This window comes from Caretta caretta, chromosome 10 (genome assembly GCF_965140235.1).
Source record: "Caretta caretta isolate rCarCar2 chromosome 10, rCarCar1.hap1, whole genome shotgun sequence".
Classification (NCBI taxonomy): Eukaryota; Metazoa; Chordata; order Testudines; family Cheloniidae; genus Caretta; species Caretta caretta.
This window is the reverse complement of record NC_134215.1, coordinates 31,871,748-31,897,404: the sequence shown is the minus strand read 5'-3', so window position 1 is coordinate 31,897,404 and position 25,657 is coordinate 31,871,748. Positions and strand designations below refer to the sequence as shown.

The 25,657-nt window shown below is 43.1% G+C and overlaps 1 protein-coding gene across 7 annotated transcripts in view; it reads left to right on the top strand.

Moving 5' to 3' along the window:
- The window catches only part of NPRL3 (NPR3 like, GATOR1 complex subunit), a 92,034-nt gene that overhangs the window by 22,507 nt on the left and 43,870 nt on the right, over positions 1-25,657 (top strand). For 4 of the 7 annotated variants that reach the window (XM_048865939.2, XM_048865941.2, XM_048865944.2 and 1 more), the window contains 5 exons: positions 83-157; positions 4,759-4,912; positions 9,294-9,375; positions 19,188-19,325; positions 20,287-20,443. In XM_048865939.2, the coding sequence (XP_048721896.1) occupies positions 83-157; positions 4,759-4,912; positions 9,294-9,375; positions 19,188-19,325; positions 20,287-20,443 (606 nt within the window). Of the gene's footprint in view, positions 1-82; positions 158-4,294; positions 4,559-4,758; positions 4,913-7,987; positions 8,052-9,293; positions 9,376-19,187; positions 19,326-20,286; positions 20,444-25,657 lie in introns of those variants that run through there. The other 3 variants (XM_048865949.2, XM_048865940.2, XM_048865946.2) reach the window with 3 other exon arrangements.

The following is a 25,657-nucleotide window of genomic DNA, read 5'->3' as shown; positions in this document are numbered from 1 at the left end:
TTTAGTAGTTGCATCTATGCTATTTTAAAACTATGTCTGAAGTACTGCCTTCACTCATTAGATTTTTATATATATTTTGCAGGTATCCAAAACTGATCCATCACCAAAGAGGGAGATGCCCACCATGATTCTCTTTAATGTTGTATTTGCTTTAAGGGTAAGGGCTGTTTTTACCAAAGAATGGATTCTGTATTGTTTTATAAGGACTGTTGGTTCAGATGCCAGTAACTTTTCAGTAACACATGTTCACTGTCTTCTTTCACTATAAACCAAACTTTTAAAATTTGAAATATGTAAAAACAGTACTGCAAGTGACACTAAAGATGCACAGTTTAAAATAAAGAAAGATCATGCAATCCTAGAAGTCAAAAGATAGAAGAGCCCTGTCAGCTTTTGCAGCCGATCTCTCGGGCCAGGGAATGATTGTTTCCGACAGGACATTTTCTGTCATTCTTTTGCAGATAAATGCAAAGGTTGAGGTCCTACTTCATAGTTGAGATAAGCCTTATTGCACATCCTGTATATTTTATGGTATACATTTAATAACATAGACAGGAATCTTAAAGTATCCCTTTAACAAGAAACACAAGAATACAAAAGACTATGTAGGTGCAGCAAGGCCAACGCAATATTGCTGTAGAAACTGCAACTGTTACATATTCTGACTTTTAAGATGTTGTACAATTGTAATCTTGCATTATTGTTTACCTATTGATGATGTATAGACAAGAGAAAAGTTTCCTGCCTCAAAGAATTGAGCACTGTTATATTATTTAAGAGTAGCCCTAGATCCTACTGCTGGAGACACAGGTATGTTTCTTCTGAGCACAGCATTGCTGCCTCTGAAATGTGGCGTCATTAATGCATTTACTGTTTATTGATAGGCGTTTCTGTAGTCCTCATTACCATGGTATCTGAGTGCTTCACAGTATTGAAAATACATCAAATACATGTGCACTTAAAGAGCCACACTGGTTTCTTTATGCAGGCAGCAAGGGAGTGGACTGGGGATCCACTTGTTAGCAGGTCAAGAGAGGGTGGGATGCTCCTTTCAATCCAGGGGGCAGGGGTCTTAACGGATGCACAGGGGCCTACTCTGTGCTTGTGTGCTGTGAAGTTCTTGGTGTGCTTGGAAATTTTGTGTGTGTGTGTGTGTGTGTGTATGTGTGTGTATATATATATATATATATGAGAGAGAGAGAGAAAAACACAACACACACACAAGTGATCTCTCAGTAAAAAGCATACTTTGTCAGGGAGTTGAGGGAATGAAGGGGCTAGAGGTGTGGCCAGGCCACAGGTGTGCTCAGCTTCAGTTCAGGGCCTAGGTACCTATAGAATACACAATAAACAACTTGCACTTGTATGTAGACCAGCTCTCCAGAAATGTGTGCTCTCAGATTTAATAACACTCCCTCCTCGGCATACTCAGGATGCGGTTTTTAAACCTCCATAATGAATTTCCAGATGACCTTTTCTAAACACCACCGTGAACACACTCCTCACTAAACTACGGATAGATGAGCCTTCCAAAGCTCGGTATTTTTGAATAATCAGTCTCTCTTATGTTAAGCAGGCAGTCTGTTTGTAATAAATAATGATTAGCAGGAAGTGTAGCTATTATATTTTGCAGTGAAATTTTTCCCCCATACACACAGAACTCAAAAATAGCTGAAGAGACTGTCCTCAGAGTAGAACCAATAATAAAAAAAAAAAAATCCATCAGGCACAGTCCAAGCATGGAAAATTCCAGCCCATGAGGATAATTTTTCAAAATTTAGGAGTGAGTGGAAACTGAGATATGAAAACTGTTTTGCAATCTTAAGTATAGCATATACTGAGTAATTCAAATTCTGAAGCAAAAACAAAGCAAAATTTCCTTGCCTCTGTCATTTACAGTGACTACTATGTGACAATTAGCAAATACACTTAGAAATTGAGGGATAATTAACGCACCTATTCCAAGAATCAAAGCTTATCAAGAATCAAGTTTAGGCTTATATTTTTAGATGGAAATGGGACTTGAGTCCCCTTTCTGTCCCAAACACAGCTTTCTGAAATTAGGTTGTGTGTCCTTTGCTGCATCAGAGGTTTGTGGTTTCATCTGAACCTGGCCTTTTGCTGAAAGTGTTGTTTGGTTTGGTGACCAAAATGCGTTCTTGCCCTTCTTGTCATATTCAGGAGAAATTCTAGGTATGGGGGAGAAGGGCCTTGAATTTCTGTAGGGAAATTACTAGCCCTCTTATAAGTTCTTCTGTAGTGACATTTCTGAACAGCATTCTTTGGAGTCCCAAGTCATGCTGCAGGATTTTCGAGAGAAGGACTCCGGTCCACATATTTAAGGCTATTTCCTTGAATCTGATAACATCTTAGAAGTGGCATCTTTCTATTCGTGTGAGCCAGGGGAAGGAAGGCACCAGGCAGCTGTTGGGTCTCGAGTTCAAAGTGACAGGTAGTGTGTAGAGTTATTAGGCTATAGACTTGTACTGAGTCTCTCATAAGTCACACAACGTTTTTTGTCTTTCTCTTCTGGTCAAGCCTGCTGTATTGTACTTATTTACATAGTGGGGCCCATATTTAGCCCAACGATTCTGGGAGTAGGTTTGCTCAGAACCACTCATTCTGATTTTAACATTGCTGTAGAATCGCTTTCGTGTTTAGAGAAGCCTTATTTCAGCCACTTTGACGGCATAAAAGCTGCCATATGTGAGATCAGCATTTGATTTCCCAGCTCTGGCTTTCCCTTTCCACTCCATAAGCCTGAGTGTTGTAGAGGTAGCACCGTGCGTGCGTGTGTGTATGGAATCCATGAATATGAGCTAAGAAGCTTTCTGGGAAGGATTAAGGGAGTTATACCTGAGGGAAATAAGCCTTTGTAAAGCAATTGGTTGTGATATGGCTTCTGTTTGGGACTGTGGAGTTCATGTCCTGACCCTGGTGGCCAAAAGCAGAAATGGAGAAGAGCCTCCTACTCCTCCTTCTTCCCCCCCAGTTGTTAAAGAGTGCTGTCAGTGAAACAAAGGTTTTTCTGTTATACTAATGTGTCCTTTGCTGTTGGCTTTTTTGTGATGACTAAGTTCTCCCTCACGAGGGGGACAGAGTTTTCTGCTTGAGTTTCACAGAGTTAATAGAGAGATGGAATTACCCAGAATTCAATTCAGAAAATCTAAAACATATAAACATCATTCTGAATCTGGCTTACGTTGAAAACATTGCTTATTCATTCACATGCTCTATGCGACAACTTGGTGATTTGCCGTGAAGCCATCAACTTTGGTGTAGCTTGTATTTCTCTAGAATCTAGAGAATGGCCCTCGTACAGGGAACAAAAGCAGAAATTCTGGCTTTGTAATTCAGTTGGAGTTTACTTTGCCATCTTTTTAAGCAGCACTGCATTGTATTTACCAAAATGACCTTCTCTTCGTAGAGAACTGTCTGTGGAACATACTACATGTAAGGCAAATGGAATTTTGCTAACAGAGTTACTGCTGCAGATGACTTCTCAAAGTTGTGGGTGGAGGTACTCTAAGATAAAGGGGAGAGTCCATCTGCAGCAGACAGAACAGGCTAAGACCCAAATGTTATAATCAGGGATTCTGCTGTGCTAAGTTTCAGCCCTACCAACGTGTTGTGACTCAGCAAAAATGTTGGCCTGCAAAAATGTTGACTCATGCTTTTCTAGTTTAGATGTGAGGTTATCTGCTGCCTGAAGCTTAAATTCCTTTAAATGTCTTAACAGACATAGAGCAGCTGCTCACTGCACCCTTCCTGGCTTAGAACCAGTGAGCCCCACCTTCTCAGCTGTCTGTGGCCGATAGGCTTTGCAGCACTTTCATTCTAGAGGGACGCCTACAAATGGAATGTTTTAAATAAGTAATATTTGTTAGAAGTGTGTAAACCTAAATCAAATTCCATTTTCTTTGGGATTAAAAGTGCCATAGCACCTTTTTAGTTCTCTAGTGATTAGCATAAAATGTTGTTGAAAATTTTAATGCCAAAAGCCTAGTCATAATGTCTGAATATTGGGGCATGTGTTTTCACTATGTAGCTCTACCTAAAGTCAGAGTATTTGCATGATTATTTGTCCCTATTCCTGTGTATGACCAGGCTTTGATTCAGGTGAAGAAAATTAAAATAATGGTGACTGTGTGATTTGCAGTCAGTGTAAATAAGCTTCCTAAGGTTTGACTAAAATGGGTAAAACAAACACCAGTGCTCCAGTATAGAGAGATTAGCTTGTGGTAAAAGCTGTGTCATCCTTGTATTTCCAGAGCTTTTGTATTAGAATTTATTGATATTTTTAATTTTTTCAGTAGTGTGAAGTTTCCCTCTAATGCTCTGAAGGTCTGTTCTGTAATCTTTCTTTTAGTAAATGGTCCAATAACAAATAGGAAGATACACAAGTAAAATGAGTAATCATGCCATAGGTTATGTTTGTTGTTTTGTACATGCCAACTTGGAGATCCCTCCTCATCATTTTCATGACTACTTCTTGGCCTAGTTATGTATGTTTGACTTGCTGTAGTTACGGATCTCTGCCCTCCTGCTTTACTACTGTGTGAGTCAGAGAAATCTCCTTTGTCTTGACAATTGCCAGGGAGGCTGACCTCCAACCTAACTATTAAAGATAATTCATGATCTTTAATGAAAATTATTAAAAATAACTTGTCCAGCAGTGCAACACTCATGTTGCATCTAGTTTCATGTGTTTGGCAGCTACTGAATTATTGACCAGGTCTGTTCTTCTATTGCCTGTAGGCGAACGCAGATCCATCAGTGATCAACTGTTTACACAATCTCTCTCGTCGAATTGCCATAGTTCTACAGCATGAGGAGCGTCGTTGCCAGTACCTGACCAGAGAGGCCAAGTTGATCCTAGCCATTCAGGATGAAGTGTCTGCCATGTCAGAAAGTGAGTTCTGAACTCAGGGTAATGGGGAGCTTATTTACCAAAGGGTACTTTCGACATGGGATAGTCAGTCAGGTACTGGCTAATTTAATGAATAATCCACTTAAATGCAGATTACCATAGTTTGAGAATGTTAGTGTTGTACATACGTGTAGTAACAGTGAGGCAGTAGCAGGAATCCTGGGAGCTGGGTAACAAAGTGACTTAGTGAGCAAACCTTTCACATCTTGTTAACCGTAACAAGTCACCAGGACCAGATGGCATTCACCCAAGAGTTCTGAAAGAACTTGGATGTGAAATTGCAGAACTATTAACTATGGTTTGTAACCTGTCCTTTAAATCAGCTACTGTACTCAGTGACTGGAAGATCAATATTTAAGAAGGGCTCTAGAGGTGATCCTGGCAATTACAGACTGGTAAGTCTAATGTCAGTACCTGGCAAATTAGTCGAAACAATAGTAAAGAATAAAATTGTCAGACACATAGAAGAAGACAAATTGTTGCGCAAAAGTCAGCATGGTTTCTGTAAAGGGAGATCATGTCTTACTAATCCTATTGGAGTTCTTTGACGGGGGTCAACAAACACGTGGACAAGGGAGAATTAGTGGACATAGTGTACTTAGATTTCCAGAAAGCCTTTGACAAGGTCCCTCACCAAAGGCTCTAACGTAAATTGAGTTGTTATGGGATAAGAGGGAAGATCCTTTCATGGATTGAGAACTGGTTAAAAGACAGGGAACAAAGGGTAGGAATAAATGGTAAATGTTCAAAATGTAGAGGGGTAACTAGTGGTGATCCCCAAGGGACAGTCCTAGGAACAGTCCTATTCAACTTATTCATAAATGATCTGGAGAAAGGGGTAAACAGCGAGGTGGCAAAGTTTGCAGATAATACTAAACTGCTCAAGATAGTTAAGACCAAAGCAGACTGTGAAGAACTTCAGAAAGATCTCACAAAACTAAGGAATTGGACAACAAAATGGCAAATGAAATTTAATGTGGATAAATGTAAAGTAATGCATATTGGAAAAAATAACCCCAACTATACATATAATATGATGGGGGCCTAATTTAGCTACAACTAATCAGGAGAAAGATCTTGGAGTCATCGTGGATAGTTCTCTGAAGACGTCCACGCAGTGTGCAGCAGCGGTCACAAAAGCAAACGGGAATTTAGGAATCATTAAAAAAGGGATAGAGAATAAGACAGAGAATATATTATTGCCCTTATATAAATCCATGGTACGCCCACATCTTGAATACTGTGTACAGATGTGGTCCCCTCCTCTCAAAAAAGATATACTGGTATTAGAAAAGATTCAGAAAAGGGCAACTAAAATGATTAGGGATTTGGAACGAGTCTCATATGAGGAGAGATTAAAGAGGCTAGGACTTCTCAGCTTGGAAAAGAGGAGACTAAAGGGGGATATGATAGAGGTCTATAAAATCATGAGTGGTGTGGAGAAAGTGAATAAGGAAAAGTTTATTTACTAGTTCCCATAATATAAGAACTAGGGGCCACCAAATGAAGTTAATGGGTAGCAGGTTTAAAACAAATAAAAGGAAGTTCTTCTTCACTCAGCGCACAGTCAACCTGTGGAACTCCTTGCCTGAGGAGGTTGTGGCGGCTAGGACTATAACAGGGTTTAAAAGAGAACTGGATAAATTCATGGAGGTTAAATCCATTCATGGCTATTAGCCAGGATGGGTAAGGAATGGTGTCCCTAGCCTCTGTTTGTCAGAGGGTGGAGATGGATGGCAAGAGAGCGATCACTTGATCATTGCCTGTTAGGTGCACTCCCTCTGGGACACCTGGCAATGGTCACTGTCAGTAGACGGAATACTGGGCTGGATGGATCTTTGGTCTGACCCAGTATGGCAATTCTTATGTTCTTAACTGGAGCCTTGAGTTTCCAACGTGACTGGGGGTCATGGGCAAAATCAGGCTCTTGTCTTAGTCCGTTTTTGTACATGTATAAAAGCCGTCTCTTTACTGCTTGGCATAACTTCCAGGTTCTGCTTGAGAGAAGTTACTTGGAATGTAATTGCCAGATTATAGTGCATTTAAACAAAGGAGCAAGAAAGAATGAGACTAGTTCCAGTTTTGGAATGGAGTTGTTTAAAAAAGGAATACTGCAACAGTGTAAAATGTTATCCTTTAGAGTTTACATAATTTATTACAATAATTGGGTCCCATTGTTAAAGCCAAACAATAAATGGGGCAAATCTTTGAGAGAGGCGCTTTCATTTTTGGAGGGTGGTGCTATGCTTGAAGTCACTACAATATTATATGCCAGTTACTAACCCAGCAGCCAATGAAACCCTGCTCCTGAGCTGTGGTGGTATGTGCCCAAGTGTGTATTTCCACAAAGTAGGGGTTGTACTGGAGAACCCACACAGACCATTTGCTATAACAGTCTTTCTGATTCTCACTATGATTCAATCAGAGAGACAAGGTGGATGAGGGAATATCTTTTATTGGACAAACTTCTGTTGGTCAGAGGCAAGCTTTCAAGCTTACACAGAGCTCTTTTTTTTAAAGATATTCCCTCACCCATCTTGTGTCTCTAATATCCTGGGACTGACATGGCTAGAACAATGCTGCTTACAGTGTATGATTCAGGACAAATGGACCTTCTCAGGCCTTATCTCTACTTTTCCGTTCCCCTTATAGTCCCTGAGGTGACCTACTCTAATCTCAAGCCCTTGAGGTGCTATCATGGTTCTTTTTTCTCTGTAATTCCTGTTAAAGACTCCCATGTGTATCCGAGCTTTGAAAGAGCTCTCTTACTGCAGAATTTCTTGTGCTTGTCATTTTGTTTTGTTCATTTGTTTTTTAAGAAAACAAAACCCAAACCCTTTTGTGTGTTAAAGGAAGATGTTTATCACTCTTTTCTGAATTATTGCCATGTTGTGGCATGTAGTTATAAACTCAGTATAAAATGTCACTGAAAATGCTAATGCTGAAAACCCAATCATAATGCAGCAAGGTCTCAGTATTGGATCATGTGTCTGCACTATGTGGCTTTGCCTACAGTCAGAGCTTGTGCATGATTCTTTGTCATGATTCCTGTGCAAGGTGACGTTCGGAGTCAGGTGAAGAGAATTAAAATCTGGTGGTGGCTGCATGAACTTCATCCAAAGTAAGCAATCATGGTTGACATAGTTGGTAAAGCCTCTAATGCACACTGACCCGCCTGTCAGAGCCCACAGCTGGTGTTTGCAAAGGAGCTTTAGTTTTAATCTGATATTTTTGAAACCCAAAACAGTCAAAACTGCAGTTTGCAGGAGACTAAAGTATTCACCTGAGACAGCTCTTCTGGTATCCCCAAATATCTCAGTGTAGCTGTTCTTTTGCCTTTCTCATGCTTTTGAGTATAAACAAAGGGCACTCCATGAATAGGGCCAGTTTGAATGGGGTTCTGTGGCTTTTCTCATTCAGACTGCCTTTGACTCCACTTTGCCTTATCTCTGAGATCACCTGTGTTACATAGAGATCCCCACTCTACAAGTGAAGTATCTCAGTTGCTTTTGTGACTAGTTCTGCTCCTGTCATTCACTAGGGAAGGAGTATGAGTGATACAGATGTGCCTTCTGGTGCATTTGCTATCCAGATGTGGGAAAGCCCTCGGGTAATCAAATCCAGGTTTCCCATTCTGTGACCCTGTATGCCAAGCCCTCTGGCCATCCTCAAGAGGGATCTTTCTATTTCGCATGTAGAGTTTCCATGACTAGTGTAGATAGTAACATGGCATTGTTTCAACCTGTTATGAAGATGTCCCCCTTTTTAAGGTCACTCAGTAAAATTTTCAAAAGAACCTGTCTCACTTTCAAAAGTGACTTAGACACTTAAGAGCCTGTGGTCTCATTGAAAGTCAGTGGGACCTATGCACTTTTGAAAGCGTTACTTGCTGTGTTGTAACCTAAGAATCCCAATTCTGTTGAGAGTGGGCCAGTTGCATGAGCTGTTACAGTTAGAGTATGGAGTGAATTTCTGGAGCTTTACTAATAAATCAGCATTAACCTCTTAAATGTGTATGTGCCTTGCTTTACTTTCACAGGGGTACAACATGTATTGTCTTGCTACAAGCATTAAAAACTAAAACTTAGAAGTAAAAACAAAGAAGTAGTTGCTCCTCAGATTAGTGAAGATGCCCATATTGCATAAAGTTGGGATTCAAAAAGACGTTCTTATTACTTTTGCTTAATTGAAAAACAACAACTGTAAAAGGTGAATGTGGATTAAACGGACTTGAATCTGTCACTGTCTAATCTGTCCACAGAATCTGCTATTACAATTGTGCAAAATTCAGTTGACCGTCTGAAAGCAAGGTTTCTCTGCTTTGAAAACAGGTGAATGCTTTTTTGTTTTAATCTTCCCATAGCAGCAGAAGGTCCGCAATCACCTTTCCATCACATTCTGCCCAAGTGCAAGCTGGCCAGAGACCTCAAGGAGGCTTATGACAGGTAAGAGGAGTCCTTCTGATAGCCCATGCTATTCTGCTTCTTGGTGAAAAGTCTTTGACCTGTATATTATCACTAACTCATCTGATTTTATGTGTCTCTTCCCATTAGTGATTTTCGGATCACTGGAGACACCAGTTCAGAGAGGAGGTTTGCCTTTATTTTTGTATTGTGTTTGAGTCCGTCTCATACCAGGCAGTGAACATGAACAAGTATAGAGCCCAAAAAGTGAGTGGTCCTTTGGGCTTTGAAGTTAAACCAGGTGGAGATTTGTAGCAATATGGAGTTTAGCTGTCGGAGTAAATCAGAAACATTATGGAGACCAAGTTGCTGTCTTGGTCTCTCCAGTGGGATATCCCAGGGATTATCTTCTATGAGGCTTGATAGGAGTCTTTGTCATGGCTACAAGAACTGTGCTACTCTTCCCTGGCTGGCAAGAGGCCTAATGACAACTTATTTGCAAAGCAGCATTTTGGGCAGCAGCTCTCCCAGCAAGCACCCAAAACATACAATTTTATGCAGTGCCCCATGTAACATAGTTGGCAGTTCCACAGGTTGCCCCCACCTCACTTGGTTACACTGTGCGCGCATGAAAGCCTGAATGAGCGAGGCCTTTAGCAGCATATAAACTGCAACCTGTCAAAGCCTGACCAGTTGATGGTTCTGGCTGGGATTTCAAAGATGTCTAAAGGAGTTAAAAGCTCAGTTCCCATGAATCTCAGTGGGAGTTGGGCACCCATCTCCCTTGGGCTCCTTTTGAAAATTCCAGCCTGTGTGTCTTTCTGCTCTGACAGTTATGGCATTGCTAACCCCTTAATGCAGAGCAAAGGGCTGGATTTGGTGCACTAGCATGTGTTGGTGACAATAGCTACCACAGCAGGGGGAGAAGAGAACCCTGAACCAGGGGCCTTGGCAGATAAGTAGAGCAAGAAGGTTGACTCAGTGTTTAGGGGCCAGGCTTCAATTCCTTGCTCTGCCACAGACTCCCTGGGTGACTTTGGTTAAGTCACTTAATCTCTATGGACCTAAAGTTCTCCATCTTCAGAAAGGGGTAGTAGCACTTTCCTACCTCACAGGATTGTTGTGAGGATAAATATGTTAAAGACCCATGATTAAATACTACTGTAATGGGGGCCAGAGAAGCATTTTAGATAGGAATGGATTGTCAAAAATCTTCTATATTAATGGCTTTTGAACTTAAACTTCTGGAAGACATTCAGGCCCCTTTGAAAGAAGCTGCAGAATCTGGATTTGGTGTGAATCCTGTAAAACATTTTTCCTGGCCTGGATTTTGAATATCCAATTCTCACTCACTTCTTGTTCTGCCTTCCTTCTGAATTATTTATTTGTGACTCACTAAGGTTGCCACTGAATGATAGACTATGGGGACTGCCCAGTAATACAGTGACATCTAGTGGCTGAGAACAGTGACTGAGAGAATTTTGAATCTAGGACCAAAACTCATGGTAAGGACGGATAATACATAGCAGCGGTGCCAACACAATTTTCCCAATGTACTAGCAGCTGCCATCCATTGAGATAGACGTGTTCTGGGACAGGGACTATCTGGGGGAAGTAGGTCCCCTCCTCCCCCCAGCTGTAATCCATGCTGTAGTGGAAACTTCTGCCACATTATCTCACCTTGACAAGGAGCATTGCTCAATGGAATCTTGTCTTTAATTATTTTACCTAGCTTATTTCTGATTTGAAGGCGTTACTAGAGTCTATCCCAGTTAAAGCTGGAATGAACTTGTTTGATGGTTTCCTCACCAAGTGCTGTTTGCTTTATATCTTTAGAGTCTGCTTTTATGGCATTGTATCAGCATCACTGTACAATTACAGTTGTTTACAACATTATATGCTTTGTATCTCTTTGATTAGTCTGAGGTGGGCAAAGCAATTAAATAGTTATAAATCTTGATAGTAGCCAATTATTGTCTTAATTGTGTATGAATTTCTGGCAGCTTACCTCCTGGGAAGCAGCATGGTGCAGTAGATAGGGCACATGGAGTTGTGAACCAGGTTCTATTTCTGGTTCTGCCAGTGGCTCACTTGGGCAAGTCAGAAACATCCACTGATTTTTTGGATGCCCAATTTGAAACATCTTGGACCTGATTTTCAGCAGTGCCAAACCTGAGTTGACTTTAATTGGAGCTGTGGTGCTGTAACTGAGGGGGATGCAATTGTTTCAAAGTATTTTCCTACAAGGTGCTCCCCACTAGATGGCACTGGAGTATTTCAAGTCAGATCTGACATATCCGTAGTGCTTCATTCTGTGTCATGAGATGTATAAAAATCGGAACCTTTTGTCACAGCTCAAAATGCATTGAATGCTCCTATCTTTTTAATTGCGGTATAAATTAGGTGGGCTGTCATGATTACAGGTAGTTATAGCATTAGTTCCCATGATCTCCTAATGACTGTAGAAGAGAACCTCAGAAAGCAGGGGTTTTTAATGATTAGTTCAAAAGATTTTAATGCGTTTGGGATCCTCAGACATTTTTCACACAACTCTGCCTACAACGTGAACAAAAAGCTATGGCTTGAAGGCCAAAATATCTCAGCTACAGCTCACTTCTAAGCTGCAAACATGCACTCATCATAAAACCTAAACCCTCCCACTAGTCCAAATTTAGGTAACCGAACAGACTGTTTGCCATAGTTTAAACTACAGCTGCAGAGAAGCTTTGTTAGGTTTACACCAGCCCACCACTTGATATTTTCTTCTTCAAAACCTCTATCTGTTCTAGTGGGGCTCTACTGTTTCCATCCCTTTCCAGATAGGTTTTTCATACAAGAGCAACCACACACTTTCAGGCTGACTGATTTCTTTTAGGGGAAGGCTGACAACCAAAGAAAGAATGAACAAAAATAGAGAAAATCTTCATGAGGGTGTTGTCTCTCTGTTAACATTTTGTTTCAACTTTGTCTCTCAAAATGTCAGATGTCCCCACAATATAGGCAGGCTTTGTAGAAATTTCTAAGGTGAAATACAGAGCAAAAGTGATACGTACACCACAAAAGGTTTTGAGACAGTGGGCTTGTCTAGATGGCTAGTTTAAGTGTGTGGCAGGTTGGAGTGTTTCAAAGCAGAGTAGATCAGCACACTCTAGGGAATTTTTAGTGCACAGTAGCAAGGTCCACGTGGCCAGTTAGTGCGTGACTTGCTAGTATGTTGTAGATTTACAGCCCACCTTGCAGTGCACTGACTAGTCATCTGGACAAGCCCAGAGACTACTTATACACAAACTGGTCTCCATGGCTCAGTAGAAGAGGCTACTAAGAGGTCAAAATAATTACAACATCACCACGTGAATAAGGCTGATGTACTGACACAATAACAGCCATAGTGCATGGCAATGCTTGGTCCAAAAGCCATAAATAACAGATAACAAGTAGTGTACATGCAAAAAGGGGTACATCTTATTCAATGCTCCAAATGGCTACTGCTTTGTATTTCAAAGAGCAGGCTACCAACACAAGACTATAATCCGCTTCCTAGGGTACATTTTGAATAACATCTAATAAACATGTCTATAGGACACTCTACTTGTAGATGAAGTGGTGTAAAAAGGTGAGTAGATATAATTATCTGTATCTTGCATATGGAGAAACAGGCGCAGAAGTTAAGGCCAACATTTTCATAAGTATCTACAAATTTTGGATACCCAGTTTGGGACATCTCAGATCTGATATTCCACAAGTGCTGAGTGTCTGTGTTGAATTTAATTGGAACTGTGGTGCTCATCACCTCTGAAAATCATGTTCAGGGCATCATAGTGGACAACCAAAATTAGTGGACACTTACTCTTGCACTTACAACTATTACTCATTCACTTTAATGTAGATAATTGAATACATTGAATTTTGGATTCAGATGTTATTACTTAGCCCTAGTCTAAACTGCAAAGTTAGGTCGACCTAATTATGTCCATGTACACACTATAGCCTTGCTCCTGCTGATGATGTAAGTGCCCTGCTACACCAGCATCATAATTCCACCTCCACAAGAGTTGTAGGGCTTATGTCGGTATAGTTAGGGTGACAGTGTCTGTGTAGACACTGCAGGTTACTTACATCGGCTGTTCGCTGTCATTCAGAAAGCGGCTCACAGCTTGGGCTGTCACCTCCAGATTGGGGGGGGGAGGGGCTCCAGTTAGAGCCTGGTGAGCTCCTCACTCCCAGTTGGGCTGCTGCCTGGGCTCTCTGCTTGGAGCCGGGGTACCCTCAGGGTCCTGGCTCCCCTCTCCCCTCCAGGTTGCTGCCTGGGCTCCCCACTACCGCTCGGTTCAGTTCACTCCTGTCTGCCAAAGAGAAAGAAAGGATTTGAATAGGGTGTTTCCCACCTCTCAGGAGAATACTCTTAACTACTGAGCTATGCGATATACTGATGTGGGCTTTGTGTGTATAAAAAGATCTTCTACACTTTCCACAGTATGCATCCGATGAAGTGAGCTGTAGCTCACGAAAGCTCATGCTCAAATAAATTGGTTAGTCTCTAAGGTGCCACAAGTACTCCTTTTCTTTTTGCGAATACAGACTAACATGGCTGTTACTCTGAAACCTGTCAATCTAGGCTGCTGAAGTTGTTCCATTGTGGATAAATACATAGCCATTGAAGCAGGGAGACTGAAGCCTAGGTCTCCCACCTCCCAGTGGGTGCCCTGACCACTGGACTACAGAGTGTCTCTCTTTCTCATTGGCTCATTCTCATTCTGCTCCCTTCCCCTCCCCTCCCCCCCAGCACAGACTTAGGTGCTTGTTTGACAGAGGGGTGGGCCTTAGCACACACCCCTCTTGCTGGCATCTACCTTTGGCTAGCTTAGGCAGCTTTGGAATAGCTTGTTGGCTTTTGTGGATTGCATTCTTAGGTGTCTGTCCCTCCCTGTTCATTGTTCAGGGACCCATGGTACCTAACTCATCTTTATGGATCACAGTTTTTTTTCTAGACACCTAAAAATTAGGTACTGTGACTCTTGAGTTCCAGTGCCTAAGTCCCTTCATGGATCCCACCCCTAATAATTTGTTCTGCGGAGTCCATTTTTATTTTCATGTTTCCTTTGAGCATTGTAAACAGTGTGAGTGAATGTTATATCCAGAATACTGTATGACTGTGCTGTATTTTAAGAGTTCACTCTTGATGGCTTGTTACCAAATGTACGTCAATTGTGGGTGAATCTGCTGGATCTTCCTTAGCCAGGATAAACAAGTGTGTTTTAAATTTCATCCTTTAAGCCCAAGAAAAACCAGGGAGTTTGTAGTACTGTGGTGTAATTTTGGATGCCCTTTAAAGGCTTCTGGCTGCTGACTGGATGTGGGATTCAGGAATGTGTGAGAGTGGCTTCCAACTCTTAGTGGCTTCCATATCAAATCTGCTTAATTTACAAGTAATGGATTTTTCTATCTACCAGGTCTTCAAGTTCAGCCTGGGATCTGAGAGTAAAGCTGTGGTCTTTCTGCAGCTCAGATCATTACCAGTAATGATTCTGGGGTGAGATCTTAGCTAACGAGTTTGATGGTGCACAACACAGAACAGAATCCTGTTCTGCTCCATTACTTCTCTGTTATGGGGTGGCAAGAAGCTGAACTCTAGCTAAATCTGTAACATAGCTTCAGTTTAAAGCTGACTTTTCAGACTTCTGTAAACACTACATACAGTCAGATAAATTTGAAAATTGTTATGCGAATTCATGACTTGGGGTGGAATATTTGGTAATTTAGGCTATTGTTTACACAGCAATGTAAACTTAGGGATAGTGGGACTTGAGTTAGGTGATCTGTTGGGAACCCTGGGCTTGAATGTCTACATTTAATTTTAACAATAGGTTAAGAATTTTCTGACTCATGCTCAAACCTTGGGTTCTGGCATCCACACTGAAGTGCACAGACCCGAATCAAAGTAAAGGTATCCTGAAGTGTCTAGCGCCCCCCACCCCATGTCGACACTGTAGCGCGAGGTGGGCAAACTATGGCTCACGGGCTGGATCTGGCCCATGAGGGCTTTGGATCCAGCCAGCGGGATTGCCACCCCCATGGCGCCACGGGGCTACGGCAGGCTCCCTGCCTGCCCTGGCCCTACGCCACTCCCAGAAGTGGCCGGCACCATGTCCCTGCGGCCCCTAGGGAGGGGGGCAGAGAGCTCCTCATGCTGCCTTCGCCTGCAGGTACCGCCCCCTGCAGCTCCCATTGGCTGGGAATGGGGAACTGCAGCCAATGAGAGCTTTGGGGAGGTACCTGCAGGCGAGAGCAGCGCGTGGAGCCCTCTGCCCCTCCCTCCCCCAGGGGCCGCAGGGACGTGGTGCCGGCTGCTTCTGGGAGCGGCGCAGAGCCAGGGCAGGCAAGGAGTCTGCCTTAGCTCTGCTGCACACCACTGCCACCCCAGAGCCGCTCAAGGTAAGCGGTCCCGGGCCGGAGCCTGCATCCCAAATCCCTCCTGCAGCCCCTGCCCTGAGCCCCGTCCCGCACTCTGTACCCCCCTCCTGCACCGCAACCCCCTGCCCTGAGCCTCCTTGTACACCCCGCATCCCTCCTGCGCCCCAGCCCTTTGCCCTGAGCCCCTTCCTGCACACGACACCCACTCCCATACCCTGCACTCGCTTCAGTATCACTGTCCCAGCCCTACATTCATGGCCCTGCATGCAATTTCCCCACCCAGGTGTGGCCCTTGGGCCAAAAAGTTTGCCCACCCCTGCTGTAGCCTTAGAAACATGGTGCACTGTGGGGAAACTCTTCTGTCCACCCTGTTTCCTAATGGTGGTGATGCTATTGATGGGACTCATGTGCCCATAAGGAGCATGTGAGCACATAACGGCACATAATTGGCTCCTTTGGTGGCTGTCTCAGTAGAATGACTGCAATATGAAAAGGCTTTATACTGAACTGAGAATTGGGCTTGCCAGCTCTAGGCTGAGTCATACTGGCAGGAAAATGTCTATGTGCACCTGTTCAGAGAATAATTAGGAAATTTATTTAAATGAAACTTTGCAATGCTTAATTTTTAAAATGGGATTTTCAATTAAGGTGGTTTTGTTTTATTTTATTTTATGATATTTTTGACTGTTTTGAAGATTGACATAAAATGAGGGTATCAGAGGAAAAACACACACCCTCACAGCCCGGCCACTGCCAAGCAGCGAAGTGCACCCCAGGGCTTTGGGTGCAGTGCGGTGTTGTAATGCTTTTTGCACAGAGATAAGGGGAAATTCTTGGGCTGTTTCTGTGTGACACTTTTATTACTGGACTTGCTTCTGCTGAGATCTAGTGTCTGGCACAAAGAAAAAGCACAGCTCCAAAAACTACTAACAAAATTATTGGACTTTAATTCTCAATTCTCAGAGCCAGAAACCAATATTCTCGTGTTCCTGTTTGTACACTTATCACTCAAATCTCTCTGCTGTACTGGTGTACAGTACCTTTGATTTTAAATTTTTAAACTTTAAAAAAAAAATTGGCCAAAAATTTCAAAAATGTAATCTTTGGTGTAAAATTTAAAACCACGGATGCTCAGCCATAGGCTAGCGGGAGCCGTAGGTTTTCAGAACGGCTGAAAGTCAGGCCACTTGGCTCTGAATGTAGTTAGGTAGCTAATTTTAAGGCACCCACTTTTGATTAATAGTGCTTCTGGCAATAAACTTCCCTCTCTGCTCTGCACTGGCATCATCAGCAGAGCAGCCTGCAAACCACTGGTTCCCGTTGGTCAAAAACCTGGCAACTAGCCAGCAGTCAGGAGATTAGTGTGACCCCTCTTTCACACTGGTTGGGTAAATGTAAGTTCTTTTTCTAATTTGGTTTTAGAGCAAATGATCTGAAATGTTTTAGAGCAAATGATCAATTCCCAAAGGAGAGCCCTGGATTGGCAGAGGTGGTGCTCCATAGATGACATTTCCTTTTGGGTTGTCTGGAAGTGAGACTTTGGCAAAGACTCTACAACTTTATTCCTAGTGTTTGGTGGTTTCGAAAATCCAGGGGAAGTGGGACACTGCCTGCCCTTAAGCCAAGCCTCCTGAGGTTGATTAACTGCCTCTTTCTTGGCATGTGCATTACTTGGCTTTGTCAGTTTTTAACAACTTTGTTGGGGAGTGTGCTTTGAATACAGCTTGTCAGAGAAATCATTTAAATATAGAACCTTTTTGAAAATATTGTGTAATGTATTAAAAAACCAAAACCCTAAAAAATGCAATCCAGAGAGAACCGAGGTTTTTTGGTGACCTCTGTGGTTCTGAATCCAGATAGTCCTGCAGCTAGAGACAGTGTTTTAGGGCTCCATGTACTGAACTGATTTTCAGGCTCTGTTTTAGGAACTGTTTAATGTAAATGCTGATGTCAGCTGGCCTGGATGGGACATCAGCTTTTTTTATGGCCTCAGCCAGCACACCCAAGTCACGAGAAATGACTTTTTGAGCAGATATGTTTATAATACAGAGAGGGTGGGGTGTTTCACCCAAGTGTGCTTGTACTTGGGTGGTGGAGGAGGTAGTGAATGCCATAAAGATAAGGAGTAAATATGTCACTGTCTAAAAACAAGAACACAGATCTGCTTGAGTGAAGCCGGCTGCCCCAAACTCCCTGCTTGCTATGTGTTCTACTTTCTAGGGGTAGTAAATAAAAGATACTTAAAGCTGCTTTCCAGCCAAACACTGGGATCAGACTTCATTATCTTTCCTGAAGTGCATATTCTCTCCACTTCAATCCTGTTCTTTTGGGAAGTTTAAAAGTTTAGTTTTAGCTGCTGTGCTTTCCTAGAATGAAGGAACTATTTAACAGCAACTTTCATGATTTCCTGTGACAAGCAGGAGCAGGTCAATGGGAAACACGCCACCTAGGTAGAATCTATGGAATCAGTGTTGTGGTGACATGTTGCTCTGTAATGCCTAAAGAGCAGTAAGGGAACTTCCCTCCCTCTTTATCATACGGTAAAATTACGATGGAAACATTGGGCCCAATTCATCATTGCCCCGTGTGCCATTCTCCAGTCCCACCATACCTCCCTTGGGAACACCCCACCACAGGGCCTCTGCATCACATTTACAGGAGATCCTCCTCCCTGCCTGGTGCATTGGTGTGGGGTGAGGGCCAGCTGGAGGAGGGAGAGAGGGAGAGTGATTGGGGCATTCGTATGATTCTGTGACCATGCAACAGCCTATAAGAGACAAATTAAAGCAGGCCTTATGGACCAGAGCAGGGGTGGGCAGCTGGGGAGCAGGGTCTGGAGCTTTCCCTACTCTGGCGCTGCAGCCGGGGGTGCTGGGTTGGGGGCTGGGGCATAGCCCCGCTCTGGGGCACAGGCTCTGGGGGCTGCACCACGCAGCTCCTGGAAGCAGCTGCATGGCCCCGCTCTGGCGCTCTAGCAGGGTTGGGGGCTGCTCCACGCGTAGGAGCCAGAGAAGGGACATGCCACTGCTTCCGGAATTCACTTGAGGTAAGCATTGCTCGGAGCCTGCACCCCTGAGCCTCTCTCCAAGCCCCAACCCCCTGCCCCAGCCCTGATCCCTCTCCCGCTCTCCAAACCCCTCGATCCCAGCACCCTCCTGCACCCCAAACCTCTCATCCCGCACCCCTACCCCAATTTTGTGAGTGTTCATGTCCCGCCATTTACAATTTCTATTCCCTGATGTGGCCCTCAGGCCAAAAAGTTTGTCCACCCCTGGACTAGAGTCAAATTGGTCCCTGGCAGCTGCTGAAAGGAGGGAGGTGCAGTCTCTCTCCTCTCTTGTTGTTCTGGCATCAGCACGGGTGAATCTGGCTCATCGCTTTTACTCAGGAGAAAGGCAGCAAATGCTGTATTTATTTTATATTTTATTTATTTTTTGTTTAAGTCTTTGCACTACAGGGGTGGTGAGATTGCACATCAACAACTGGCTTGAAGTGAGTTTCTGTCTGCCTCATAAAATCCATTATGTTGCAACAAGCTTTATACCTCCTGAAGCGATTGAAAGAAGCCTGAAAGCTATTAGGTAAATATACCCCGTTCTTCAGTGCCTGCATGTTCTTGTGCCTTTCTGACACTAACATTTGACTTCTCTCCCTTTGTTCTGATTGACCCAAACACTTTACAGCCTTCCTGAGAAATGTTACAGAAAATAATGAAGATTGACTATTTTCTTTGTGCTCCCAAATCTTGGAAATGGACTGTGTCGGTGTGGTGTGGTGTGAAAATTAGAGCCCATTTTGGTTCTCTAAGTGGTGATAATGAGCTGAAACTAAGCTCTGCGCCCCAGCCTATTCTCTTGTGCCAAGACTTTTTTTTCCAGGTATTTGTAGCACTGTTATTGACTGAACACACTCGGTGGCAATGCTGAGGTTTCAATGTAATGCAGCAGCCAGCTTCTGCATTGTTTACAGTTGAAAGATCTTGTCTTAGAGGTTATTGCAAGATATTCCCCATTCAAAGTGCCATCCTTAAAAGCAAACAGTTCATTTTAACCATATTCACGTTGAGGTGATTTCTTGTCCATATCACAGTTCCATGAAGTAACTAAATTCAGAAGGATTGGTATTTCCTGTAGGTTTTTTTGGTCGCATTTTTGTTTCCCGCTGTTCTATGGAGGTTTAGCTGTAAAAGTCACCTGCTTCATTACTTTCATTTTTAGTGCCCAGTTCTGATCAGCAGTGCACAGTGAGGTGTGTGCATTTCATCCCTGCTCCCTTGGGACCACAATCTGTCTACCTGTCTGGCTAGCTTTTAGGCTTTCCAAATGGTGATAGAGGCTTAAGACTCTTTGACAGAAGGCAGCTTGTCTCGTGACATAAACAAGAATGAACTAACTGTGAATATAGTCCTTCGCTATAGCTATCACAGTATCAGATGGTCTATTTTGCCAGTAGCTTGACCACATGTTCCAGGTCTCTGCCATAGTGAGGTATCCTCATCCTTCAAGAAAGAAGCAATTACAGATGGCAATGTTCTTTCTACAGGCCTTACCATGCCTTATTACTACTGAATGATGAGAAATCGTTGCTTAATGAGCTCCCATTGGACTGTTCCCCGGCCCTGGTGAGAGTGATTAAAACTACCTCTGCTGTGAAGAATCTGCAGCAGTTGGCTCAGGATGCTGACCTGGCATTACTACAGGTACAGCTGACCGTTTTAATTGAAGCTGTTTCAATTCATTCGGCATTTTCCTTCTTAGTGTCTGTGGTGTTTCTATAGTATCCTTTATATGTGCATAGAATGCTCAAAGGGCTAAAGTCTTAGCGCTAGGGACAGGGTTGGAGAAGGCATCAGCCCCTCCTGGTGGAGGGAGAAGTTGGTCAGCCCTCGTGCTGTTAGCCAATTCAGAACGAACTTTAACTTGGCCTCTAGTAATTTAATCCCCTACTCTCTCTTTCACATTGCTCTTTACTTTGTAAGTGTACATTTAAAATGTACGTGCAATCTAACCTTGCCCAGTCTCAGAATATCTGTTACTGTTGCACCTGGGTCTGCTAATTCACAGTGCTGGATTTGGGTTTCCTCCTTTCTGAGAGAGCAGAAATGCTACTTTGCTGCTTCAGCATTGTGTAGCTATTCTACCCGCTATCTTATACATGTTGTACTAACTCCCAAACACCACAATCAGATTGGGCTCCATTGTACAAGGTGCTGTACAAACACACAATAAATCAGTCCTTGCCCCAAAGAGCTGACTGTCTAAAAGGTAAAATGGTAAGATAGGACAAATAAGTGGGTTGGGGGTGAGGAGCAGGGGAGACAGTATAACAGGGTCAGTTCAGCAACACTCAATTCAGTTCAGTGTCTGGACCGTGGTTCGGTGGTGGCCTGGGTTTCCCACCCTGTGGGAAATGTCAGTTTATTCTTAAGTTGTGCTGCTGGGACGAGAGAATATCTTAGCCCTGAAACAGGGGCTGCAACAGTACAAAAATGACAGGGTTTATACGCTAGAAACTGAAAAATGTCTAGCTGTCTGAGAGGCTGAATTTCTAATGTGTGTCATGTTTTCCTGCTTCTCCAACCTTCAGGGAATCTGGCTTCACAAGAATTGCCAGTCCTGTGGTGCATATAGTCCAGAATCCTGTCTCTGACAGCAGCCAGACCAGACAGAATCATAGAAATGTCCAACTGGAAGGGACCTCAAGTCCCGCCCTCCTACTGAGGCAGAATACATAGACCATCCCTGTCTAACCTGCTCCCCTTATATTACCCAAAGCCCATTTTCTAGACCTCAAGAGCCAGGAAACGCTTCCCCCACCCCACCCCCCTCCGGTCCCCCTACTGAGCTCACTAAGCTCCTTCCCCCATAGCTTGTTAACTTGATAGCTTTTTCTGCTGTGCATGTAAATGTATTTTCATTGTTCTTTGCCAGTTATCAAGCTAGTTAGGCAGGTAAATACACATTCCTTTGCGGAGGGCAGGCTGATTTTTTGCACCACCTCCCAAACACATTTTAAGAACACATTTCCAGGACACGTATACGACTCTTCGTACATAATCTGTACGTACATCACACAGTGATTTTTGGGACCAGCATGTCACCAATTTACATGTGATACATGACCCCATAATACATACATATTATGACAAAAGTATGTCGAGGGGTAATGAGTGTGTCAGGTCTAATATGAATTACAATATGGAGGGGCCTCTGCCAGTTAGCACTGAGGGGCTGCAAGGGTCATACCTCTTACAGTGCTGTGGGAGGGTCAGCCGTAGGCTGAACAGTAGGCAGTGGATCAGAATCCTCTTTCCTGGACAGAGATATACCACTATATTTTCTTTCCCTTTTAATATGCACAATTCCCATATATTCTTGGAACATCCTACACCTCCGCAGCAGTTTGGAATTGGTGCCCTTGGTTCTGTGTAACCAAACTGATGGAGAGGGGTCAGTTAGAACCCTGAATTTTCTGTTAGAGAAAAGGCCTTAAGTGCATGATAACGCCATACAATGGCATACCACTCTTTCCTATGACAGAGTAATTCTGTTTGGTGGGTGCCAACTTCTTTACTTCAGAAAGCAGTGGACTGCTTTTTGTTACTTTTCCCGACTGCATTAGAACTGAATCTAAACCAATGTCTGATGCATTCATGTGCATTTTGTCAAAATCTGGACTGGCCACAATAGGCTTTTCTGACGAGATTTTTCTTTATCAAAACTCTCTTGACAAACTTTTGTCCACACCACTCTGTTTGGCTTTGTCTTCTTGCAGAAGTCTGTGATAGCAGACATAATGTCAATGAACTCCTGCAGAAATCAGCAGTAATAGTTAACCATGCCTATGAAAGATTGGGCCTGCTTTTTGGTCTGGGGCACAGGTCAGTTGTTAATAGCTTCTGCTTTCAAGGGATCAGGAGAGATTTGGCCACCCTCTTACACAGTATCCCAAATAAGGAACCTTTATTGCTCATATTGTACATTTAAAGACCTTCACAGTAAGACTTCCATCTCTGAGTTTTGAAAGTACAGCCCTCCAGTGTCTCTTGTGAAGTAACCAAGAGTAGCTGAACATCGCTATATTATCGTGTGAAGTCTCATAATCTGTTTAGCACTTGGTTGACAAGCCTCTAAAAAGTGGCTCCTGTATTAATTAATCCAAAAGATAACATTTTGAACTCATGAAGTTTATACCCATATTAGTAATAAAAGTAGATTTCTTCTATGCATCGTTGTCCAAAGGAATCTGCCAATATCCTTTTACCAGATCAGTTGTGCTAAGAGATACTTTGGGCAAAGCAAAATATAACATTTTATCAATTCTGGGCATAGGATAGGCATCAGAAACTGTGACAATATGGCATTTTCTATAATCAACACAAACCTTACAGTCTTATCTGTCTTAGGAACCAACACAGGAGATACCCAGGAACTGTCAGACTCTTTAATTATTCCCATACCCCAAAAAACAACAAGGAGTCTGGTGGTACCTTGAAGACTAACAGATTTATTTGGGCATAAGCTTTCGTGATTAAAAAAACCCCACAAAAGCTTATGCCCAAATCTGTTAGTCTTTAAGGTGCCAACGGACTCCTTGTTTTTTTTGTGGATACAGAATAAGACGGCTACCCCCTGATACTTGATCCCATATTCTGAATACTCTGTGTTGCTTTATGAATTTGCTAGTGCACTTTCCCAGTGGTTCAGTATGCCCTGCGAGGTGCAGGTTGGGGATCCACAGCGTCTTGTGGACCATTTTATGAGTCATCACTGGCATGTTAGAAAATATCTGCTTGTGTCTTTCAGCCAAGATTTCTTCCCTCTCTGTCTGTTAGCTCTTTGCATATCTCCGTGCTTTCAAATGATGAGTCATTGGGGCATTCAGTCACCAGATCAATGAAGTGTCAAGTCTCAGACTCCCTGTCATCACAACAAAGCATATTCACAGTCACTTCTGTATTGTGATAGGCTTTGTCTATTCACATGCACTGTCTGTGGGCAACCTTGCTGTGGGTTTCAGAGTAACAGCCGTGTTAGTCTGTATTCGCAAGAAGAAAAGGAGTACTTGTGGCACCTTAGAGACTAACCAATTTATTTGAGCATAAGCTTTCGTGAGATGCATCCGATGAAGTGAGCTGTAGCTCACGAAAGCTTATGCTCAAATAAATTGGTTAGTCTCTAAGGTGCCACAAGTACTCCTTTTCTTCTTGCTGTGGGGTCTTTTTACACTGTACATGACTTGATTTTCTCTCTCCACAACCTTCCCATGAATTTTGCATTTTGCTCCCTTTTTACAGAGAGCAGTTTCAGTAGTATTACCAACCCCCCTCCTCAAAACAGCACAACTTCAAGCATTCTTATCATACTATGCTGTTTGTGTGGTCTGGCTATCCATGAGGTTAGTTTGAACCACGTCCAGCATGTCTTAACTCCTTTCTGAACTTTTGTACATATCCAATCGCTGGTTCTCCTTCTGATTCCATACCCATCTCCCAGAAGGGCCTGATAAGATCTAGGTGTCCTGTCACTTTTTTCTCTTATACAGGAGATGAAATAGGGAAAACTCTGTGGACTCTTGGGGCACCTCCCTAAAGACAAATAACAGAGTAATTTTTCATCCCAAGCCCTTTGCCCTTTTGTTTGCATACATTCCCAGCATAGATTTCAGTGTCCCTATGAACCTTTCAACCAAACTGTTCGTCTCTGGGTGATATGGGGCAGCCTTCAGCTGTTTTAAATCACAGATCCTCCACAATGCACTGAATATTTGGGATGTGAAATTTTACACACAATCTGACAAAATCTCTTTAGGAAAACCTACTTGGCTGAAAATAGTGAAATGGGCTTTTGCCACTATATCAATCTCTATGTTAAAGCAACTGCTTCTGGATACCTAGTGGCATAATCCATTTTCATCAAAATGTTTTCCCCTTTGGTTTTGCTGGGGCAAAGAGCTACAATATTTGTTGGAACCCTAAGAATTGCCTCCTTGGTTGCAGGTAAGTAACAAGTAAGGGTTGCAGGGGAGCTTTGTAAGACCATACTGGCCTCTTCTGGTCCTGGCACAAGTCACAAGACCTGCAATAGTCTCTCACCTCATTCCGAATATTTGGTCAATAAAAATTCCTTCTTATCTTTTCATAAGTCCTTTTAAGTCTGCAAGTGACCAGCAAAAGGACAATTGTGGGCTAACATCATTAGCTTCCTATTATGTTTAACTGGCACAAGTTTCTTATAAGGCATCTCAGAGCCTCTACAGGGCTTCCCTGTACAATCTTTCCTCTTCTTCAGAAAACCCTTCCCCGTTTCCCCTAGCTGGACTCCCCCCAGAGATTATTCTGATGGTGCTTTCTAAGGATGGGTCTTCTGTCTGCTCTGCTGCAAATTCCTGCCTGCTGCAGCTCTGAGAGCTGCTTCCTCCACTGGGAGTGGGTCCTCCTTCCTTGTCCCTGGAGACTGCTTCCCTCTTCTAAGCTGGGGTGGGATGTCCCCTCATCCTTTAGCTGTTCCTCTGTCTTCACTGTTCCCTCCTGGGATCACAGAGCAATATTTCTGTCTGCAATGGGTACCATAATTAACAGCCTTGGACATAGTAATACAGCATTACCTGAATGAACTCCTGCTGGAATGCAATCCAGCATGCCAACTTTTAAAATGCCTTCTATACCTTCCCATTCTAAGTGCACTTCCGCCAAAGGCACAGTTGTTTTAAATTTTCCCAAGGCCAAGAGTTCTATGCTTTCCCCATGCAGCATGCCAGTCTCCCTGACCAAAGAGATCTGGGCACCCAGTGTCTCTTCACTACAGGCATCCTCGATGATGCGCTGGAGAGGTTTGAGTTGGGGGCTGAAGGTGACGCTAGTGGCGTTCTGTTACTTCCTTTGTTGGGCCTGTCCTGGAGTAGGTGACTTCTG